The 22,863-nt window shown below is 39.2% G+C and overlaps 1 protein-coding gene across 3 annotated transcripts in view; it reads right to left on the bottom strand.

Moving 5' to 3' along the window:
- The window catches only part of ENOX1 (ecto-NOX disulfide-thiol exchanger 1), a 597,059-nt gene that overhangs the window by 279,487 nt on the left and 294,709 nt on the right, over positions 1–22,863 (bottom strand). For all 3 annotated transcript variants that reach the window (XM_063425978.1, XM_063425979.1, XM_063425980.1), the window contains 2 exons: positions 13,480–13,620; positions 11,218–11,355 (listed from right to left, as the gene is read on the bottom strand). In XM_063425978.1, the coding sequence (XP_063282048.1) occupies positions 11,218–11,355; positions 13,480–13,620 (279 nt within the window). The remainder of the gene's footprint in view (positions 1–11,217; positions 11,356–13,479; positions 13,621–22,863) is intronic.

Raw genomic sequence — 22,863 nt, forward strand, 5'->3', positions numbered from 1 at the left:
CTAATATATGTGTGTTCTGCGAAGTCTCCCAAGAAAAACAGTACCCCCCATGTACAGGTGTTAGGGTATTACAGGGTTAAATATAGTGCTAGCAAATTAAATTCTCTGGACTTTCTGCCAAGGTTATAAGGCAGGTCCTGCAAATTGTAATTCATAAAATGACTTAATTATGTAAAAATATTATATAAATATATACGTAGAATTAAAATAAATATATATCCGTATGTGCATATATAGGTATATATATAATTTTTTACATTATTTGTATTTCTATATAGGTATATATAGATAGAAACAAGAAAGGAAATATTCGAGATGGACCAAGTCTACCTCAAAAAATTCCCAATGGGTTACAGAGATATCAGAAGGGCATGAACCCCATATGTTTTAAAAGAAAAAAGACTAAAGTGAAATTGGGTATTCCATTACAGTTGGAAAAAATTGGACCCCTGTTTCACTAAAAGATATCTCTAGAAAAATTGAATAAATGTACGGTATAACCTTTATTTAGCCGCTTACGGACAACACAAAAAACAAGTGAAGTAATAGTGACACACTCGTGAAAATACAAGTGAATTAAAAACTGAGTAGATGCAGTATGGATATTGTCCACAGGTAATGGAAATGGCAGTGATATCTGAATTGTAGTTAGAGTACAGAATACAATATATAGTACGGTATAGATTAAGTCAGATATCACATACACCAAATTCCTCTAGAACTAGATATCCACAGTCTGTAAGACTTTATAGGTATCTCGGCTATAGAGGTGGGATTGCACCGTCAGGCTGAGATGAATTGTATATCAATACTATTATTTGTTAAAATCAATAGTAGTACATAGGAGACTGTTTGGTCAGTGAAGACCGTGATAGCAGCACCTATGTGTATATACATATACACAACCACACAGAATAGACCAGTGAATACCATCTAATATCCAGAGTTCTCCTTGTAATAGTATACAATAAACGGGAGGTACATTTGATAGTGGATAGATGGTACTTCACTGGGTCGAAACAGTAGTGAAGGGGAGTGTCTCAGAAAAACGATAGGGGTATATAATACATAGGTATAGGTTGAGGGTGAAGGGATTGGTATAGCAAAACGTATCTAAGAGTAAGTTATAGTAACTGGTTAGGCATACAGATCCCATACACAGACTGATACTCGCCAACCACCCCAATATTTCCCAGATATAAAAACCACTTAGACATATAAACCACCTAGGTAGGTTGTTATTAGCTCAAAGGTAGATTCCTCACACACTGCTGCTTCGAGGCAGCCTAACGCTGATAGAAATAGCTATCTAACTAGCTTAGGAGGGTAGCTGTTTCAAAGGCATCCAGTACTGAAAAGGTTTGCACTAATACTGCTGTTAAGAGGAGTATCTCGTTCTGTCTCCTATCAGCCTTCAGTACTGCTACTACATCCAGCACTGAAAGGGTATAGACCTGGTGCTAGGCTGGCTCCAAGGCACATCTCGATCTGTCTCCCCTTATCTCTTAGTGCTACTGCTACATACACTAACATGCAGGCAGTCTGGTACTGCATATGCCTGAACGTCCAGTTGAAATGAGTTCCTATGTAGTTAAATCCCCCAATCTAGAATAGCCGTTTGCATTACTCAGTGTTTAAAATAAAAAAACGGCAAACGCTCGACGCGCGTTTCGGCACGGTCACACGCCTTTATCAAGAGCTCCTGGTACAGCTGTAGGGAGGTGAGTATATACCGGGTGAAGGTCCGCCCAGCATTAGTGTACTCCAATCAGCGTTAGCTGAGGAGTGGCTAGGGGCGGGATTACAGCCCGATCAGGTCTGTTCAGAGAAGGTTTATCCGGATGTCAAATAGCTCATTTATGTTTGGCTATCACCATGGTAATGTAGCCGGTCGTACTATGTGCGCGCGCAGAAGAGATCGTGCGCCTACAAAGCTTTGTATGAAATTATATGCTTGTCCCACATACCTACCTGTCTCTTTAAGTAGACGGACCCCCTGCACTTAGAAATAAAACTTAAAAACCAACAATATCTACCTATGGCATATGCACATTATGTTTATATCTATGCTTTTCCATATGTAGCTAGTATAGTGAACGGACCGCTGAACTTAAGTCTCTGCGCAGGCGCACGATCTCTTCTGCGCGCGCACATAGTACGACCGGCTACATTACCATGGTGATAGCCAAACATAAATGAGCTATTTGACATCCGGATAAACCTTCTCTGAACAGACCTGATCGGGCTGTAATCCCACCCCTAGCCACTCCTCAGCTAACGCTGATTGGAGTACACTAATGCTGGGCGGACCTTCACCCGGTATATACTCACCTCCCTACAGCTGTACCAGGAGCTCTTGATAAAGGCGTGTGACCGCGCCGAAACGCGCGTCGAGCGTTTGCCGGTTTTTTATTTTAAACACTGAGTAATGCAAACGGCTATTCTAGATTGGGGGATTTAACTACATAGGAACTCATTTCAACTGGACGTTCAGGCATATGCAGTACCAGACTGCCTGCATGTTAGTGTATGTAGCAGTAGCACTAAGGGATAAGGGGAGACAGATCGAGATGTGCCTTGGAGCCAGCCTAGCACCAGGTCTATACCCTTTCAGTGCTGGATGTAGTAGCAGTACTGAAGGCTGATAGGAGACAGAACGAGATACTCCTCTTAACAGCAGTATTAGTGCAAACCTTTTCAGTACTGGATGCCTTTGAAACAGCTACCCTCCTAAGCTAGTTAGATAGCTATTTCTATCAGCGTTAGGCTGCCTCGAAGCAGCAGTGTGTGAGGAATCTACCTTTGAGCTAATAACAACCTACCTAGGTGGTTTATATGTCTAAGTGGTTTTTATATCTGGGAAATATTGGGGTGGTTGGCGAGTATCAGTCTGTGTATGGGATCTGTATGCCTAACCAGTTACTATAACTTACTCTTAGATACGTTTTGCTATACCAATCCCTTCACCCTCAACCTATACCTATGTATTATATACCCCTATCGTTTTTCTGAGACACTCCCCTTCACTACTGTTTCGACCCAGTGAAGTACCATCTATCCACTATCAAATGTACCTCCCGTTTATTGTATACTATTACAAGGAGAACTCTGGATATTAGATGGTATTCACTGGTCTATTCTGTGTGGTTGTGTATATGTATATACACATAGGTGCTGCTATCACGGTCTTCACTGACCAAACAGTCTCCTATGTACTACTATTGATTTTAACAAATAATAGTATTGATATACAATTCATCTCAGCCTGACGGTGCAATCCCACCTCTATAGCCGAGATACCTATAAAGTCTTACAGACTGTGGATATCTAGTTCTAGAGGAATTTGGTGTATGTGATATCTGACTTAATCTATACCGTACTATATATTGTATTCTGTACTCTAACTACAATTCAGATATCACTGCCATTTCCATTACCTGTGGACAATATCCATACTGCATCTACTCAGTTTTTAATTCACTTGTATTTTCACGAGTGTGTCCCTATTACTTCACTTGTTTTTTGTGTTGTCCGTAAGCGGCTAAATAAAGGTTATACCGTACATTTATTCAATTTTTCTAGAGATATCTTTTAGTGAAACAGGGGTCCAATTTTTTCCAACTGTAATGGAATACCCAATTTCACTTTAGTCTTTTTTCTAGGTATATATAGATATATACATATATATTTATCTGTAATGATCTGAGTATATATTATTTCATTTTAAACGTTTTTTAACTTTTATGTACCTTTATTACAGGCAGCAGGGGGACTACCTGTCATTCCAGGCACTCCCCTGGCACTGCAATGGATGGGTATTCTGCCCATGTGATCGTGAGGTCCTCGCGATCACATGGCCCAGGAGGGCCGGATCGACAGCAGGGTGACTCCTTGGGATGCCAGGAAAGTCCACCCATCGCGATCCCCGGCAAGCAGGTAAGTGCATAGGACGGCGTGGAAGTTCTATGCCGCCCGTCGGCACTTAGAGCAGGGTCCACAAGGACGGCATAGCACGCCCACCATACTTAAGGGGTTAATAGAATATAGGCATGCAACCGTCTGTGTAAACCTGCTCTGGGTTCAATAAAAAAAAAGAAGTTACATCTCTTAAACTTTATTTACTAATCTGTACTTTCAAACAGCATCCTATAATGTCTGTTTCTTCAATAAACCTACTCTTTCTCAGAATGTGCAGGCAGCACCAAAGGATCAGATTTGCTAATCAAACAGGTTAATATACTGAAGTAGCCACTTACTTAGAGATTAGGTGCTATAATTATTAGAACAGTGACTTACACCATAATTGTAAGATGAGTTTGTCTGATGTATACATTCAATATTAATGCAATTTCAATGTGCACAATGTGTCAGGAATACAGTAGTCAAATAGAGATTGGCGATTAAAACAGAGGGGTGAAAGATGATGTTAGGATATGTGTCAAAAACACAATAAGATGTGCCAGCAGGACCCAGAAATAATAAATACATAAATAAAGCATGTCACTACCATGCAATCACTACCATGCAATGTAACTTACATAAAAAAGATGTAAAACCCCAAATTATTTATTTACAAATCTACAAAGTGGTCATTAGTGTACATTTACTTTTGAAAACACTCCAGAAAATCTCTGAAAACTGATTATGCCAGTGAATTTCTGGACCTCTCTTACAATGTATAAAATCTAGGCAGGGGAAGCATTTAAACCTGCCCATTATTCCCACTAACATCAATTTTGTGACACAGCAGAATTAGCTAATTCAGCCACCTTGTGCCCAGGGGTTAGACTAGAGCAGGCATAGGCAACCTTCGGCACTCCAGATGTTTTCGACTACACCTCCCATGATCCTTTGCCAGCATTATGAGTGTAAAAGCATTATGGGGGATGTAGTCCACAACATCTGGAGTGCCGAAGGTTGCCTATGCCTGGACTAGAGCCTGGTGTCGTAGGTCAAAACAAATGTTTGATAAATTTGTGTATCTGCCCCTTTCCAAATTGGTTATGGTACGTGCACGCTTCCAGAAGTAATTTCACACCAGACACAAGTTTCCAGGTTGATGAAATACTCAGGAATGGTTTTTTTTCAGGGGGCGGGGAGCCCCTTATAAAGCAGAAATACATCATATGCATAATTATAGATAACAGAGAATATACTTCAACAATTAGTTAAAAGTTAGGAGGTCTTGTCTAATACCATCCCACTGGGCATGGTGTCATCAACGTCATACAGCTCTTCCTACACATTCCGGCTCCATCTTGGTTACACGATGGGAGGGGGAGTGAGCAGTTACTGGACAAAGGAGGGTGAGGGGTTGGGGGGGGAGGGGGAGCAGGAGCACAGAGTATATAGACATTTGACTAATTCTAATATTCTGTCCACAACACTGGGAACCACAAATATACTTGGTCAAGGTTGGTTCCTTTTTATCATTTCAATATGAAAAATCAAGGGAAAGTCTAAAATGGTTATCTCCTAGACCATTGTGAGATGTTAATCCTTCTGTGCTTTGCAAGTCAAAACCAAGTCACTTTGCCAGTAATTACTCCCATCATTCCCTCTTATTGGGTGGGCTATTAGGTTTACAGACTCTTAGAGACGTATGATCATCCAAAGATTATTGCTGTTATCAAAACAATATGCCTAACTGGCCAATATTTTACTTGTTCCTCTTAGTTTCCACATGTTAATACAATAGCTAACTTTTGGAAATAAGTTTAGACTTTTATTTAGGAATTTACATCAATGAATCATTTTTAACATCTAGAAGACCAATTGTTTGTACAAACAGTGACACTTTAATGTCTCCAAGGAAATAGTGGTTTTATTATTTTTCCCCTCAACAAGAAAGGTGTACAAGATAGTATCTGCTATGAAAAATACAAATTGGCAGTATTTTTTGGTAATAGAAACGCTTTCAGAGAATGGTGTGTATAAGGCCCAGATAGAATGTTTATCAACATCATTCATCTCCACTGTTTTGTGTTATAAAAACATTGTAGAGTCTTATGAATATGATTAAATTCTGCATCTGCAATATGACTTTTGCCCAAAAGCGCATTAATCACAATCCTGTACTAGTTGTGATTTTTGACATTCAATTTCTGAGCTGGTTCGGTTTTATGTCTGCTTTCTCTCCTCCTTGCCTAAAGTGATGTAGTATTTTCCATATTGCACATACTATAAAATGTCAGATTATGCATGGAGAACTGGAGTCAAGATCTGCCATTTCTACCATGACTTATGCTCTTTGTCAGGATGGAGAGATAAAAGCCCAGGATGCACACGTAAATAAGAAAAATACTGGGGAAAATCCAGAAGTGGAGTCACATCAGGTATTGTCAGGGGCCAGAGTCTAGAAAAGCAGCAGTCCGAGTCAGGTACACAAGGAGTAATCCTATAGCATGGTTTCGGCATCCAGGAGAATATCCCTCCCAGTCAGGGGCTGGCCATGGTGGATTGTAAGATCTAATAAAATTAAACAGTATATGCATCAAGTAGCCTAAGTTCCGCATGACTGTAAAAAAGAAATAAAACTGAATAGAAAAATAAAGAGATAAACAAACTTTTAGATATAATGTCCCTCTACTGTGTCCTATTGGTACATCAATAGGCACATGTGAATATAAGCTCATCAATTTAGGAATGGAGGTAGTAACACCACTCGCCTACAATTTACAATGGTAGTCTATAGCTAATATTGAGATATCGTAAAGCTGTATCCAAAAATATGCTGCAATTGAGCCCCATCTTTCTTGGCCCCCTCCGGTCGTCTCGCTGAAGAAAGGATGTTGAGATACTAGAGAACTATACGGTGAGCGTAGTGACTCCTTGTGGGACAATCAGAGAGACGTCTTCCCCCTTGTGGTATCTTATTGCTGGATCTCGCAGTTACTTGGAGAGTAGAGTTAATTCCCTCTTCACTAGCAACACAGCAAACAGAAGTTCCCCAGTAACCTTCAAACTGGATAGTGTCAAGCGCTCTGAAACTGTTCATGATAGTGTATCAAGCTGCAATGCCCTTAGTCACTACTATTGTGTCTCTGGGAGCCCTCCGAGGAACAGTTACTGAATTGTGGACTCTGAATGCAGAGAGCAGCAACACATAGTCATCACTTCATTTGAAGACCATAGAGGCTATCAGAAGATGGACAAAGGGCAGCAGGGCATCCGCTCCAATGTTCTCTGGTACACACAATATGTGGATGTTCCGTCTTCTGAGTCAAGATTTTAGTGCGGATGCTGTCTGGGAGAGTTTCTGTTCTTGCTGGGCTAAGCCGTCTACTTGGCTCTGAGTATTTTGCAGACAACACTCTCTGGGTTGTTCTCTGGTTTACAGCTCAGTGATCTTCTGGCGGAAGAACCCCAACTCCGATTGTGTCTCTATGAGGTTTGATTTTAAGACCTTCCGTAAGTCTGTTTATTCCAAGTTTGGCATGGAGGTCCGCGGGTATACGTCTATACTGCTACTCAGCAAGTCACACCTGGGTTTTTAACAAGGCGTTGTGGCTGACACAATTTGAAGGTTGGTAGATCTCACAGGAGCCAAGATAAGGTAGGTGAGTATCTGATACTCTTACTGCAGCCTTTATTAATCTGAACATAGGATTAATAGTTTTTACCTTGTTATAAGTTACATCATGGACCACCCTACCCTTAAATGACAGCAGTCTCTCCATAACAATAATAAAAAGAAGAGTTGAACTACCTCAGAAGATGGTTAGTAATTTCATATACACAGTGGACCTAGGGAAGTCTCTGTTTTACATGAAGGTCATTTTAGAAGGATGAGCAGTAGAGAGTGAATCCTTAGGCTAAAGCAGATAGTGAGAGGGTATAGGAATGTTAAATATTTCTGTTGGGGAGAGGAGCCTTTGTAAATATTCAACCTTACCTTTTTTACCCTTTAACAATTGAAGTACACATACAAGGACACTTATTTTTATGAGGACCTGACTACAGGACAGCCATTGTAACTGGTGTATAGGGAGTTCTGTGATAGCTAGATACATACAAATCTGGGGATTAATATAACAAATAGAAACTCTCTAAGACAGCAATTGGGGTCCCAAATTGGAATATTCTGAGTCCTGCTCTTACTTACAAGTGACTAGACTACACATGTCCAGCTTGATGTTACTGAGTGAGGATAATTTACCCAGCAGCGTTAATATAGTATTTAAGGTTATGTTTAGTTGTAGATTTGTTGCAATTTTAATCTGTGTTCCAAGCATACCTTGGCTGAAATAAAATGAAACAGCTAAGAGGAGGAGGTAAGTAAAATGATGAGGAATGTGTAGAATAAATAAGGAGGTTGAATGCTCGTCTGAGCTAAAAAAATGATTTACAGTGTTAAAGATGAAGGAATGAGGGAGGTCACAGCTAGACAACTCTCAGAATGAGGTCAACATTAGCTCGAGAGGATTTAATGCCTTCAAACTGAGATAATGGAAGTCATATGCTTACTACATTGCACCAAGCCAAGACAGACTAGAAAAGACAAAGGTAATTAAAGAGTGCTTTTCTTGGCCAAGTCTACAATAATAAATAGATCTTGACAGTGGTAAGAAATGTGACAACTAGATGGTGTGATTTGCCTTTGTAACTAACTGTAGTTTTTATTGTCTCCTCCAGCAGAAAACGTATTATTAGTTAGGTACCAATTATCCATTACTTAAAAATGAAACGAGGTTACTGAACACAGACAAACTCTATGGACTGAGCAGAACTGTAAAAAGCCCCTAAGATTTAATGATAGGTCACCATGCGACTGGATGATGTACAGATTATGTTTTTTTGAGATTGAGAGCCTGCTGAACTTCTTGTAATGCAAATAAAAAGAAAATGTTTGTTCTGCACTTCTAGCAACAAGCTGAACACAGTTTTACTTTAGAATGCAGAACTAGAATGTCTATTTGGATGGTATTATTTAGAATAGATCTTAGATTTCCATTATTTATGAAAATATAGCATTCTCTAACTTAATCTTGCATGACAATTTAAGAAAAATACTGCACTGCAGATTTGGAACGATGTCCAAGTGTAAGCTGCCAACACATTTCAAGTCCTTGAATATAAGAACTAAACACACATTTTCTCCATCTTTAAAATTACATGTTTTGACACAACACGTTTACTCCACACTCTACATGTTATGTCGGTTATGTAGCAAGACAAACTGACTCTTTATATTTCAAAATGTGATGTGCAGCAAGTCAAATAATGTAGAATATTCACTGTCAAATTATTTATCCAACCTGGGACAAACATTATGGGCGGCTAGGATTAGCCCAGAGCTTACAGACTGTGATTACCACCCAAAGTTGAAGAAATTGTGTGGAAGAGGTTGCACAGAGAGACATGGAAAACCCTAGTATTTGTCAAACTGTTCAAAAGTGGTTTGATAGAAAAAATGAAAACCATGTATAGATTCACAGAACCATAATCAATACAATGAACCTGGCTATAGTGCTTACCCTGCAGATATATAACACAGTCGCACTTGTGCTACAAGACCATCTTTGTTCTGTAATATGCAATTAGGTATGTCCCAATTACAAGACAATGATCCAAAGTGTATGAACTTCACACAGTTTCATAGAGAGAGAAGCACTAAAGTGTAAGGTTAGCTAGAGTTCACAATTATGGCCAATTCTATCCGATTCCTATGGGGATCTTCATGGAGAGACATTTTAACACTGGAACTCCAGAGAATTTTTTTTATTGGAACAGACATGATAGATAACATGGTGGTGAAGAGTGGCAGTCTTCACAACATATCACGCAGACTCCAAATATTAAAGGGCACATCGAACACCACATTTTTTTGGTGTAGAACATATTCCAGTTAGGTAAGCTGGGTGTTATTTATCCCTCTTTAATTAACGGATTCACCTGCTAGAGTGTATGAGTGCTCCACACATAGTTATTCTTGTATGCTTCCCAGCAGTGTCATGAAGTGTTTTTTGCCCAGGATCCCATGGTGGAAATGGTGACCCCCAGCTGTACATGTGGTTATGATTTCAATTTCTGTGAACCGAAGTCTGGATGTTAAATTTCCCCAGCAGAAAACTGATAAATGAAATGGAACTACTAGGAACTCCTTGTATGCCCATACATCATTGCTTATTGGATAAGCTCTTTGGTGCTACAAGAAAACTAAAAAAGCCACCTTGTGGTTTGGTGAAAGCCCATTGCAGAAGCTGCACCGTTAGAGAATCTGCAATAAATGCACCAACTTCAAATACCAGTAGCACTGAAATTACTAACTTTTGGCAAGAAAATATAGGCATGTTTTTAAAATACTAATAAACAAGTTCCAGTATTTATTAACTGATGCGAGTAATAATCTAACTTACACTTTCAAAGTATATTCTGTATTTAAGTGTTTATAGTCAGTTTTACATTTTGTTCTAAACATTAAATATGATGTGATATTACACGCAGACACACATATACAGAGATATATATATGCACACACACACTTATTTAGCATGTGTACCAGATCTGAAGAAAAAGGTTGTTTATTCAAGGGCAGAACATTTCATCCCCAGAGACAGAATTTAATTTGTAGCTCTCTATACCAAGCTACCTAATGATCTCTTCGTGTAAAATAGGTCTCTCTCTCTTTCCTTATAAAATGTTAAGTCAAAATATGTGTTTCAATACATTGAAATATTTCTAAACATTATTTCCCTAATAATAAGCCAAGGAGAAAATGAGCTAATATGCATAGTTTAGAAGCACCAAATAATTGTTAATTAAAAAAGGAAAATCTGTGATTTGGTTTGCAAAGCGTGAGGTTTATTTTAATCCCTTGTTATCTGGATGTGTTTTCATGCCAGCACACAGTGCTCAACGCCTCAGCTCCTGGCAGGAGGTTTCAACCAATGCCCGTGTTATTGTCTGCCAGCCAGCATGGAAAATGCTTCTATATAAGGCTAATCACCTTTTTTTTTTTGCATACTCCCCTTCACAACGGCTGACAGTCTGCACGCTCTGCAAGTCTGGGGACACAGATTGTTCTTCATAACACCGCCGCCCAGAAGAATTGAGGCTGACTCACTGGGCTGTTTTATAGTGGGTGGGGGGGCATATATTAATATTATGCTGCATCCAAGTTGTGAAATTAAAAAAAGCACAAAAAGTTACTTTCCATTGCCGGTAATATATTTTAATCTATAGACGGACAGATAATGCCTCCAGCTGAACTCTTACCTGAAACAATTTGCTGTCCGGCGAGCCCTACGGGGACCATTCCCAAGTTATTCATAGCTGTTGCCCACGCTGTTGGGTCTGTGACTGACATAGTAAGGTGTGTAGCATCGATAGCTATACTTCCCAGTGCATCAGCTGCTACAAAAAACAATACAAAAAAAGATACAACTATTACTAAACATCCTTAGCTGAAACAAAAAAAAGTCATTGTTGGCAATCCTACAGAGTGATTCATTCAGCATGTTTGCTATTACAATCGGGCTTTAGTTCAGATGTTTATAGCATATATATATAAAAAGATAGACATTACGAGATTCAAACTTCTAAACCAAGTATTGTCATTCAACCTGTACAGCACTCCTGTGACACTGAAAATAAATCAGACTACTATTAGGCTGTCTGTGAAAGGACACAACTGAGGCATATATAAAAATACAGCTTCTGTTTAGTTACCCTGTGAAAGCAGCACTAGGATTATAGGACAAGCTCGGGCAACCTTCAGCAATCCTTCAGTTATTCGATTACAACCCCCCATTACAGCAGCCAAACAAATTCTAAACTGAGAAGCAGTGTTCGTACCATAACTAGAAATGAAAGTGGGGTAAGGAAAGCACGCTTAATAATTGCTCTATTAATGAGGGGCTTTGTTACAGAATATAGCAAATCCCAGGATTTGTAATATTGTTTAATAAAGATGTGTTTGTGTGGTCTGAAATAATTTAAATGTATATCCACACTGGTAAACTGGTATGAGTCTACAAGCCCTGTCCTTGTCACTTGTCAGTCAGCATAGACGATAGGCAATGTTTCTGTTCCCCCTCCAATGCCATCTATACTTTGGCTGTGCCTGGTCTAAAACGGATAGGGATGTACATTGCTAAATCGCATGAAAAAATACTGTTAGTGCACTTTATAGGTTAGCACTTAACATTCACACTTGCCAGTTTTCAAATGGAAAGTCAGCCCTTGCCATTCCATTGTCAAGAATTGGGCAATAGTTTCACTTTCAAACGTCCCCCTAAAAGGGAGACAGATTTAAAAGGAAAAGAGGTCAAAAGTAAGTTTATATGTGCTCCTTATCAATGCAGATGTGCTGAACACTTAAAGGGAACCTGTTGTGAAAAAAATGAACTTACCTGAAATCACTCCCATATATATTGAATACACCATATATCACAAAATGCATGGTGCAATGGGAAATATAAAGATGTACTAACGTTTGCTCCATTCCAGAGCCTCTCCAGGATTGTTGAAGGTTGCCCAAGCTTGTCCTATAATCCCAGTGCTGCTTTCACAGGGTAACTAAACAGAAGCTGTATTTTTATAAATGCCTCAGTTGTGTCCTTTCACAGACAGCCTAATAGTGGTCTGATTTATTTTCAGTGTCACAGGAGTGCTGTACAGGTTGAATGACAATACTTAGTTTAGAAGTTTGAATCTCGGCACATCCTTGGCTCCGTCTGCACTCCTCTCAAAGTCTTCTTTGATTTGCCCTGCAATGGACGCATCCCGAAGCAGGACAATTGGAAGTGACGTTGAAATGGCATGATGTCACGTCATTATTACCATTTATATGAAGCCTACATACTCTGCAATGCCTTATAGAATGGGGCTATTTGACAGCAAGTAATTGCACAGGACTTGAAAAGACTTGTTAAGATGTTAAGCCCTGTTAGGTGATTTTCAATGTTTATTCAATTGTGTAATTTCCACAGGAGTAAACAAAGTACATAGTAAGTTTAGGAACACACCCTGTAGCCCTACAAAAAAGCCAATCATTGCCTACTCTATAAAGCTATGAAACAACTAAAGGTAGCACAAAAATGGATTACATTGCCATCCCGTAGGGCACTCAGGGTACAATCAGTCTTCTATTGCTTTCATTGTTGTGTATATCTGAATCAGAGAGAAGCAAGCACACAGTTCGTTTACACAGGACTTCACAACCTTTCAAAACATCTGGCCCCCACAGTCCTAATGTTCACTGTTACAATGAACTCATCATCAATAGTTTGCCAGCTGTGCTGGGGACCAGATTTTACTGTTTTCTACCTCACACCCCTCCTATCATTTATTTGTATTTGATAAATTTTTTTTAGAACTGTATTGTTTTGGACGAAATATTTATACATCATTTTATGTGTTTCGATGTAAAATTCTTCAAATAAAAAAGAAAATTATGGTATTTTTCATGTTTGGTTTAATCTGCTACAATAAAGGTAAATGTTCTCTTTGATAGTTCCATTGTGAAAACAGTCTTACCTGTAGCCATTGTTTTTATTGGGTCCTTATTTTGCTGCTCAGCACTTCCAACAACGGATAGGTTTCTTACTGCATTGTTATCATTTTGAGACATGAAAGCAGTTTTCTTAATTGAAGAGTCCACCAGCAATTCATTAAGCTCTAAGTAAAAAAAAAAAAAAAAAAAAAAGTAAATGATTAAAAGCTGAGAGTTAATCACGCAAAATAGCATCATGATGGCAAGGGAAAAAATATGTTCTTATACATCAGCATTTCTGAAACAGCATTCCTCAAGCCTGAAACAACACAGGCTGCAAACGTTCATGCTTCTTACAGTTAACAGAAATTCCATGAGGATAAATTGAAAACCAGCCAATCGAACATCTTGTTTTTTTTTTTTTTTTTTTTTTTATTCGTGCCTGCATTCATTCCAAAAGAAGCAAGTGATGCTTCCACCAATGCGGACAGGTGATTGATAGATTCAGAGTTCTGCACTGTGAACTTGGCCATGCACTCATGGTCACCGGGAGAGGTATGCCCAATCTAATAAATACAGTTAGAGTTACCCTAATGACAGCTTGCAGATGGCGAGCTAGGAATCCGCAAAGTGATGTAAGATATTCTATTCTCTGTAACAAATAAGCAGAGTCAAAGAAAAATATAAAATATAAGGAGGCTGTCTTATTATTAATATACTAGTGTTTAGCTTAATGTGGAACTGTCACTTCGGTAGAATTTACACCACCGAATGAAACATTGGAAATTACCAAAAACGTGTGCTATTTTTTTTTTCTTATTATTTTTTCTTTTTTATGAGATGCTCAGTGTTCTTTTAAATTTATATGAAAGATTTAGCACATTACATCATAATCCACTCCAGTTCAAAGCCAGAAAAACATTGGCAGTGGAGAGGAGAGAGAGAAACATTGTTTATTTTTCATCTTCTCTCTGTGCTTTCTCTGTGCTCACTGGCAGGTACAAAGGACGGAGCCTGTAACAATGATTGATGGTAGCATTCAAGTTGCAAAAAATCCAAAAAGGTGTGGATTGCTATATTTTCATTTTTCACACCTGACAAATACACATTTGTTAAATATAGGTAAAATAAACATATCATTAAAAGAGTCTGTCCATGCACCCTTATTCTGTGAATAGACAGAATCTTATGATGGTCATCCAATATTTTCAGAACTAACTTCCAGAATCCTCACGCTGAGCATGAAGATTCTGAACGCTCCCATAGAGATACATTGATATCATACTATAAGGAGATGCTGATTCGCACAGGCACGATGTCTCCAATGCTTCATTATGGCAAAGCATTGAATTGTCTCAGATCATCAGCATTATTGACCTCCACTAGGAGCGGAGTGGCAGCCACAGTGAGACTGGTGGGTTTCAGACATTTCTAGACAAGACTTTTGCCAGAATGCACTGTCACTTAAATAGTATAATTTAGCTATATGATTATCTAAATATCAACACAAAAGGAAAATACACTAGTGTGTCTGTGTTATAAATGGGACCACTATGATACTAAACAAAAACACAAATCACAATAATCAATTACAATACCCACACACTGATTTCCCTGCTAAGAAATGGACTTTTCAAATTGAGTCATATTTCTCAGAATAGGTAAATGTGTGCTTTGTTGCAAGGATGTAATTGCGACTAAATATTCACCATAACAGCAGAGTGTACTAATGACTTGGGATCACAGCAACCGCTTACTAGTGAGGTCTCTTTATCGCTGCAGGAGCTCATATACTGATGTTTTAACACTTTCAGTTACAGATCTTGCTTGTTGCAATAGTTTTTTTTTTCCTTTATTATCGCAGTCTCTTTCTACTGTTTTACCCCAATAGAAGTATAACACATAGAAAATATAGGCATGGATTTAATAGATCTCACTTGTTGGGAATTCAAAGTGAACCTGAAGTGTGTTTCAAATTTAAAGTCAAAGAAGAAAAACTAGAAGCATATCTGACTTGGAGAATTTTTCTCTGATCAGCTACTTTAGGCTTAAATTTGAAATTCAGTTTGAATTCCAAACAATTCTACCTTTATCCAGTCTCCACTCCTTCAAAAAATCATTAAAAACTCACTTCTTCACAAAAGCGTATCCCAACGGTTTCCTCTCCTGCAACTGTCATTCATTCTCTAATACTATAGAAACATAGAATGTGACGGCAGATAAGAGCCATTCTAGTCTGCCCAATTTTCAAAATATTCTAATTAGTCCCTGGCCTTATCTTATCCTTAACCTATCCTTGTGTCACCCCCCTCACTCTATAGCATGCAGGGCCCTCCTCAACCATCCTGTGCTTTCAACTTGTCTGGTTACAATTACATGTTTGTCAGTCCACCCACTGTAAAGCGCTGTGGAATATGTTGGCGCTATATAAATAATAATCCTACAAATGTTCACACTATATAATGACGTTTATAAAAAGTTGCGTGATTTTTTTTTTGTTTGCAGCATATCTCAAACCGTTGAATTGTTCACTATCCACTATTGCAAACCAGTTACTTTACAGCGAACTTCCTAAGTTAGCTAACCAGGAATATTTTTTAAATATTAACCTGTGTGTATTTTCCAACAGTAACCCATTTCATTTTGTATATGAACGGTAACTGTGGGGAAATAAAAACAAAATTGTATAATCCACACAAAAATAGTACAATTGGAGACTTTTTACAACCGTGTACACACTGTGTGGCTACCTTAGCCAAAATGTTGCAATTAATTTTTCAATTCATTACAATTCCGTTTTTAGCAAATAAACACCTATTGTGATTTTTCAACACTGATTTGTCAATTTACACATAAATTACACATGTTTTCTTGTGCATAATATTCTAAGTCAGACAAATCAGGTCTTTTTTTTTTTTTATACCTTTCAGGTGCCAATTTTAATATCAATAGATTGTTGGTACATATTGACATTTTCACAGCAGCACACAGCTAGGTCAAGTAGTGATATCTTGAGATTGTGTGAAATGTTTTTTTTCTGTGGGAGTTTGGGCCAGAATGAGAACATAGTCATGGTAGTTTTGAAACATTTTTCTTTTTTGTAACTTTTTGTCCTGTATCTCATATGGTAATAATACACAGCTGATTATTAAAATAATTTCACAAATATACATGGCCACGTCTGCGCTCATAATGTATTGACTTATTTTGTATAACATGATTCCTAAATAACCAGATAGCTATGTTCTCATATTGTAAGATTTGCCTAAGCTGTGATGAAGTCTATGTTCTGGGTCTAATGCATTGACTATTACCTCTAAAGCCAGATAGGGTTGACATTCAACCTTGGAAATAATTCAATATCCGTCCTTTCCCTGCCCATTAATGGCAACTTTCAGAATATGGCTACTGATGTCCCAGTGACGATCCTAGGAGTGGAGTTACAACTCTGGCAGCAAAGGGGCTAAACTCCGTATGTGGAGCCCTTTCACAGTGAAATGCTGCATACAGGGCCGGATTAACATAGGGGCTGATGGAGCTGCAGCTCCAGGCCCAGGCCCATGGAATAGGCCCATTTAAAAAAAAAAAAAATTATTTTTTTTTTTTATTTTTTTTACATTTTTTTATTTTTTACACACACTACTCTTAGGTTTGCCACCTGACTGGTATTTTACTAGCACAGCCGGTATTTGAGGCTGCCTGGCCGTGCTGGTATTGCAGTAATACCGGCAATACAAATGCAGGTATTTTTCTCAGAATAAAAGGAGATTACTCTGCAATACCAGCACCAGCAAGTAGGGGTCACTCTCTGTGGAGAGAGGCAGAGACAGGAAGTTACAGCATATCCCTCCCTGCCTATCTATACTACTCACTGATCTGTGGGGGAGCAGCTACACAGCACAGAGTCCAGACTGCAGCTATACAGCTCAGGTAAGTGAGGGATGGGGGGGAAGGCAGCAGGGACACATGGGGACACTCAGACACTAGGACACATGGGGACACAGACACTGGGAGACCTAGGAACACTTGGACACTTGGGGACACTGGAAAACATGGGGACACTGAGACACTAGGGGACACTGAGACACTAGGGGACATATGGGGACACTGAGACACTAGAGGACACAGACACTAGGGGAAACTGAGACACTAGGACACATGGGGATGCTGAGACACATGGGGACGCTGTGAGACATAGGGACGTTGGGAGACACTATGTCCCCATGTCTCTCAGTGTCCCTATGTCCCCCAACCAGTGTCCCTAGTGTGCCCAAGTCTCCCAGTGTCTGTGTCCCATGTCTCTCAGTGTGTCTAGTGTCCCCATGTCTCCCAGTGTCCCTATATGTCCCAGTGTCCCCATGTCTATGTCCACAACTTTCCCCATGTCTCCCAGTGTCCCCAAGTGTCTGTCTCCCAGCCAGTGTCCCCTAGTCTCCCAGTGTCTCTGTGTTCCCATGTATCTGTGTCCCTAGTGCCTTAGTGTCCTCAAATGCTTTAGTGTCCCCATGTCTCCCAGTGTCTGTGTCCCTAGTGTCTCAGTGTCCCCATTTCACACAGTTTCCCTAAATGTCTCAGTGTCCCCATGTCTCTCGGTGTCCCCATGTCTCACTGTGTCCCCAGTATCCTAGTGGCATGGGGACACACTGAGACATTGGGACACTGGGAGAAATGGGGAAACTGAGACACTGGGAGACTAGGGGACTGGACGACATGGGGACACTGACACTGTGATACATAGGGACACTGAGACACTGGGTGACTTGCGAGACTGAGACACTGGGAGACAGGGAGACACTGGGAGCAATCCATCTATACAGCAGTATCAAACTGTGAGTAGTTTGTTGGTGATTTTACAGAATTTTCTCTGATGTCACGCATAACTAATTATACAAATGATTAAGGCTGGTATTTTTTTCCAAGAAAGGTGGAAACCTTAACTACTCTTCACATACTCTTGCTTAAAGGAGCAGTATAGGGTCAGGAACACAATCATGTATTTCTGACCCTATTATGTTAAAACCACCACCCTGGCCCCTTCTTGCCTCCCTAAATATAGTAAAATCTTACTTGCATTCAAGTCTGCAGCTGCTGGCTCTGCCTCTGAACTGACTGTCTGCTGACATCATCAGAAGTGGTGGTCTGAGAAAATTACAATACTTCCCCATAGGATTGGCTGAGACTGTCAACTAGGCAGATCAGGGGCAGAGCCAGCACAAGTCCAACATTGCCCTGGCCAATCAGCATTTCCTCATAAAGATAAATTGAATCAATGCATCTCTATGAGGAAAGTTCAGTGTCTGCATGCAGAGGGTGGAGACACTGAATGGCAGTGCTGCACACTAGGCAGTACTGCCCCAGGAAGAACCTCTAGCAGCCATCTAAGGAGCGGCCAAAGGAGTTATTTTCTCTGAAAAGACAGTGTTTACTGCAAAAAGCCTGAATGGAATGATTCTACTTACCAGAACAAATACAATAAGCTGTAGTTGTTCTGGTGACTATAGTGTCCCTTTAAGTTTGGAAGCTTAAGAGGGATGTATGGGAACAAACTTGTGTGGACTAGCTGACAATAAAATTAGTTTAGGTAATGCAGACGTTGGTCTCTCTAACACATTGGCATGCTCCCTTTCTTCTATACTCACTGCATACACATTTTCTCTGTCTCAGACTATATACCAGGAACTTCTGCCTGCTAGTAAGAAGGTAAGGAGACAAGTGGACCAGCGAGTGCTAAGGTAAAGTCCTTAGAAAGCATGGAGTAAGTGCATCATTAGACGCATTTATGTCAAGCTCAGGGTGCTGCCTGCATAGGATGCCCTTAGTTGGACAGCCTGCAGGATTGGCAGGCAGCCTGACATGCATTCATGCCAGGCTGACCTTCCAATTCTTTGGACAAACATGCCCTCTTTTTGGACATGTTCACCCCCTTTTGGCAGGTCTGGTAACGTGATTCGCACCAGTGGCACACCCTTTTACCCCACCCTTTGACTTTCTGCTTCACTGGACACTGCTGTTAGGGGTTATGGATTTACTTGAAAGATGAAAGCATAAGTTAGAGAGAGATTAGCATAGAGTATGTGTTTTATTTTGCATCCTATGAGTTTCCCTCTAGCACCATCTCCATCAGATACATGACGCTTGGGAGGTATGACTGTTTTAGTGTTTTTGGTCGATAAGATTCCGTAATTAGGCCCATCATAATTGTCAGCACCAGGCCCACTGTGCTCTTAATCCGGCCCTGGCTGCATATACACACTTTAGGCACCATGACACTTTAAATCAAGGGTAAGTAGTGTTTGGAGTATCCCTTAAACATGCTCATATTTTCAGCTGTCCAGGAAAACAACAAGATCACCTCCATGTAACCAGTGAAACACACAGACTTAACATGATACAATCAAATGCATGCTCAGTCACAAAGTAAAACAAACTCTCTCACAGCCACAGAGTATGCAGTACAGACCCATGCACAAAAACACAAAACAATACATTAAAACTTACTATAGCAATACAGCATAACTCACAACCACTCAGTAAAGAGCACAGAATCACTCATAAACATGTGTCTGATGGATGTTATTCATCAGTAACACAAGTGTGTAAATGCAAGCATGTATTATTGTAGGGTGTTGGCATGTGAATATGTGTATTTGTGAGCAGGGTTGGCATGTGTGCGCGTATCTGTGTAAAGTGCCTGTGTATGTGAAGGCAGGGTGTATTTGAGTGGAGTATTATGTGTGTGCAGGTGTTATTTGTGCAGTGTGTATGAGGTGTGTACGTTTCTCATGATCCAAACACATTTCCCAGCAGTTTTAATAACACGCTGGTATGGGATGCCAATTGCTGGCAGAGATTGTGTGGAACTGTAGTCCAACAACAGCTTAATGCCCTGTTATAGGTTGTTTATTATGTGCAACAATTCTACCCTCAAAATAGCACTGACAGATTTAATTAACATTTCACTCATGCTGAAATATATTTCATACATTCAAACTGATGGAAAGGACGAAGACAAAAGTTCATATACAACGCTTTACACACATATTAGATGTATTTTCTTATATTACTTTGCCAGCATTCATGGTATTAAAGACACCAGATAGGCTTATTGGATTTTTGGTACCAGATGCCCAAATATATTTTTCCTCTGAATAAAATTTAAAATAAGCGTCTCTATTGACACTTCTATCTGTTTACAAAATCGTTTGGAGATCGTATTTTATGAGCACTGACACAAATTGCTCTAATATGTATACATCCTATTACAAATCACAGCAGGAGATTTCCAAAAGTTACAAATGAACCGGCTTTGTGTATCGGGAAAGTCAATTCATTTGGATTCCATGTCATTGTACATTATTTAAATTCATATGAAATGTGTCCCAGTGTACATACATTTACTATACTATGAATATCAAGTATGGATGTCCATATACATTTATGTTTATTTTAAATAGGTTTGTCTTTCGAAGATTAATGTGAATGATCTGTTGGCTTTTTTTATTTAATGTTTACTAGAATCGCTATTGTAAAAAGAGGCACATTGTAAGAAGACAGACAATATAAATGATATGCAATAGACACATCAGATATTACGGGGAACAATCCCAAGGGAGGCCCTTTTCAGCCGCATGGCTATACAACAAGTACATTTAGGACGGAAAGTGGAGAGGAGCATTTTATTAGTACCGTAAGTATTTAGGATAGTCATATCAAACGATGAGCAAAGTGCAGAATAAATGCTAACACAACGCGTGTGTATATCAGCAAAGCAACTGTAGCAATACTCAATGTTATTTGCATAATTTATCTCACCCACTTTATACCATAAGTACTCTCTTTACTACAGCCACATTTGCATGGTGAAAAAAAAAACAACAACATTAAGCTTGAATGATGCACGCTACATGCTCACTAAGCCCAATGTTTCCAGGTAATCGATTAGGTCATTGTATTGTTCAGTGGTGCAAAAAAACAACCAAATATACAGATAAAAAGAGACGCCTGTCACGTCCAAGGAGATCACCTCAAAGGATATAAGTAGATATGCATATACTCCCACGTTCAGAGTTAATTATGAAGCACAATGTATGTGTATTGCTGTGGGTACAGGGAGGGATTAAAACAGCATACGGTGGACTTTTATAAATATAGGTTGGATATAGACATGGAATATAGGGTGGTGCTGTCTATATCCAACCTTTTTTTTTTATAAGTCTTAAAGACAGCCACTAGAGGAGGACTTAACCCTGCAAGGTAAATATTGCAGTTTATAAAAACTGCACTAATTACACTTGCAGGGTTAAGGGTGGTGGGAGTTGGCACCCAGACCACTCCAATGTGCAGAAGTAGTCTAGCTGCCTCAAGTGTCCCTTTAAGTATACCTTTATTTTCTTCAGAATATCTGCTGGTGTTCATTTATACTGCAAAATAATCACCACAGCGTGTGATTTATAGGAAAAAAAGAGAGAACATTTAATTTCATGGTAAATATACCCTAGTGTATTTAGATTAATATTAATTTATATATTAAGTATAATAAGCCACGTCATGAAAGGCCGCAATGATTTTTATAGTGCTCATACATTACAACACGTAATTATTTGTCAGTATTCCTACAAGGTTTTCCGAGGTGGAGTGGATTTATTCAGAATACATTGATTCACTATGCATTCAGAGGAGGAATGTGGGGTGATCTGACATGATATGAAAGTAGAATCTCCTCTTGTTCTCTATTTAGGCAGAGATTATGGGGGATATTTATCAAAGTGTTTTGAAAAGTTATGGGTACATTTCTTGATACGTTTGATAATAATTACTAAGTTGTTCTAAAAAGAGTTGGTTTTCTTCATAGCAATATCTGCCAGGTTTTAATAGAAATTGACATTTCACGAGATTATTAAAATTAGAGTTGTGGAAAAAAAGGGAAGAAACTGAATGCTTTCCTGTCACAAAAGATAATGATAAATACTTTTTTGTTGCCGCAGTTAAGGCTCAAATGATGCAGCAGACAAAAACAAAACAACATATTTACTATATTGCATCAAAGAATTTGGCTCACCCCACTCACATCAGTCCATGTGTAAATGCATTCTCATATATTATCATTGCCCAGAGTACACTATTGAAGCATTTTCATATATTACCATTGCCCAAAGTGCACTTTGCACAATCAGAACACGTCTGTTAATGCTTTTGTGCTGCATTTATTGTGGACATTTCTCTGGTCAGACAACAATGAACAAACCTGGTACAGCAGGGCAGAAGTCCCAAATCAGGAATGCCCCACCATATCTGGGATTGTTGGGAGGTATGTTTTCATCCGTATAAAGATGTAAACTATCAATACAGATCTGCCAAATCAATTCTGATGATCTCAGCCAAGGAGGCGGAAGGGAGACGGGGCCAGTGCAGCCAGACCCACGTGACGC

The sequence above is a fragment of the Pelobates fuscus genome, chromosome 1 (assembly GCF_036172605.1).
Source record: "Pelobates fuscus isolate aPelFus1 chromosome 1, aPelFus1.pri, whole genome shotgun sequence".
Taxonomy (NCBI): domain Eukaryota; kingdom Metazoa; phylum Chordata; class Amphibia; order Anura; family Pelobatidae; genus Pelobates; species Pelobates fuscus.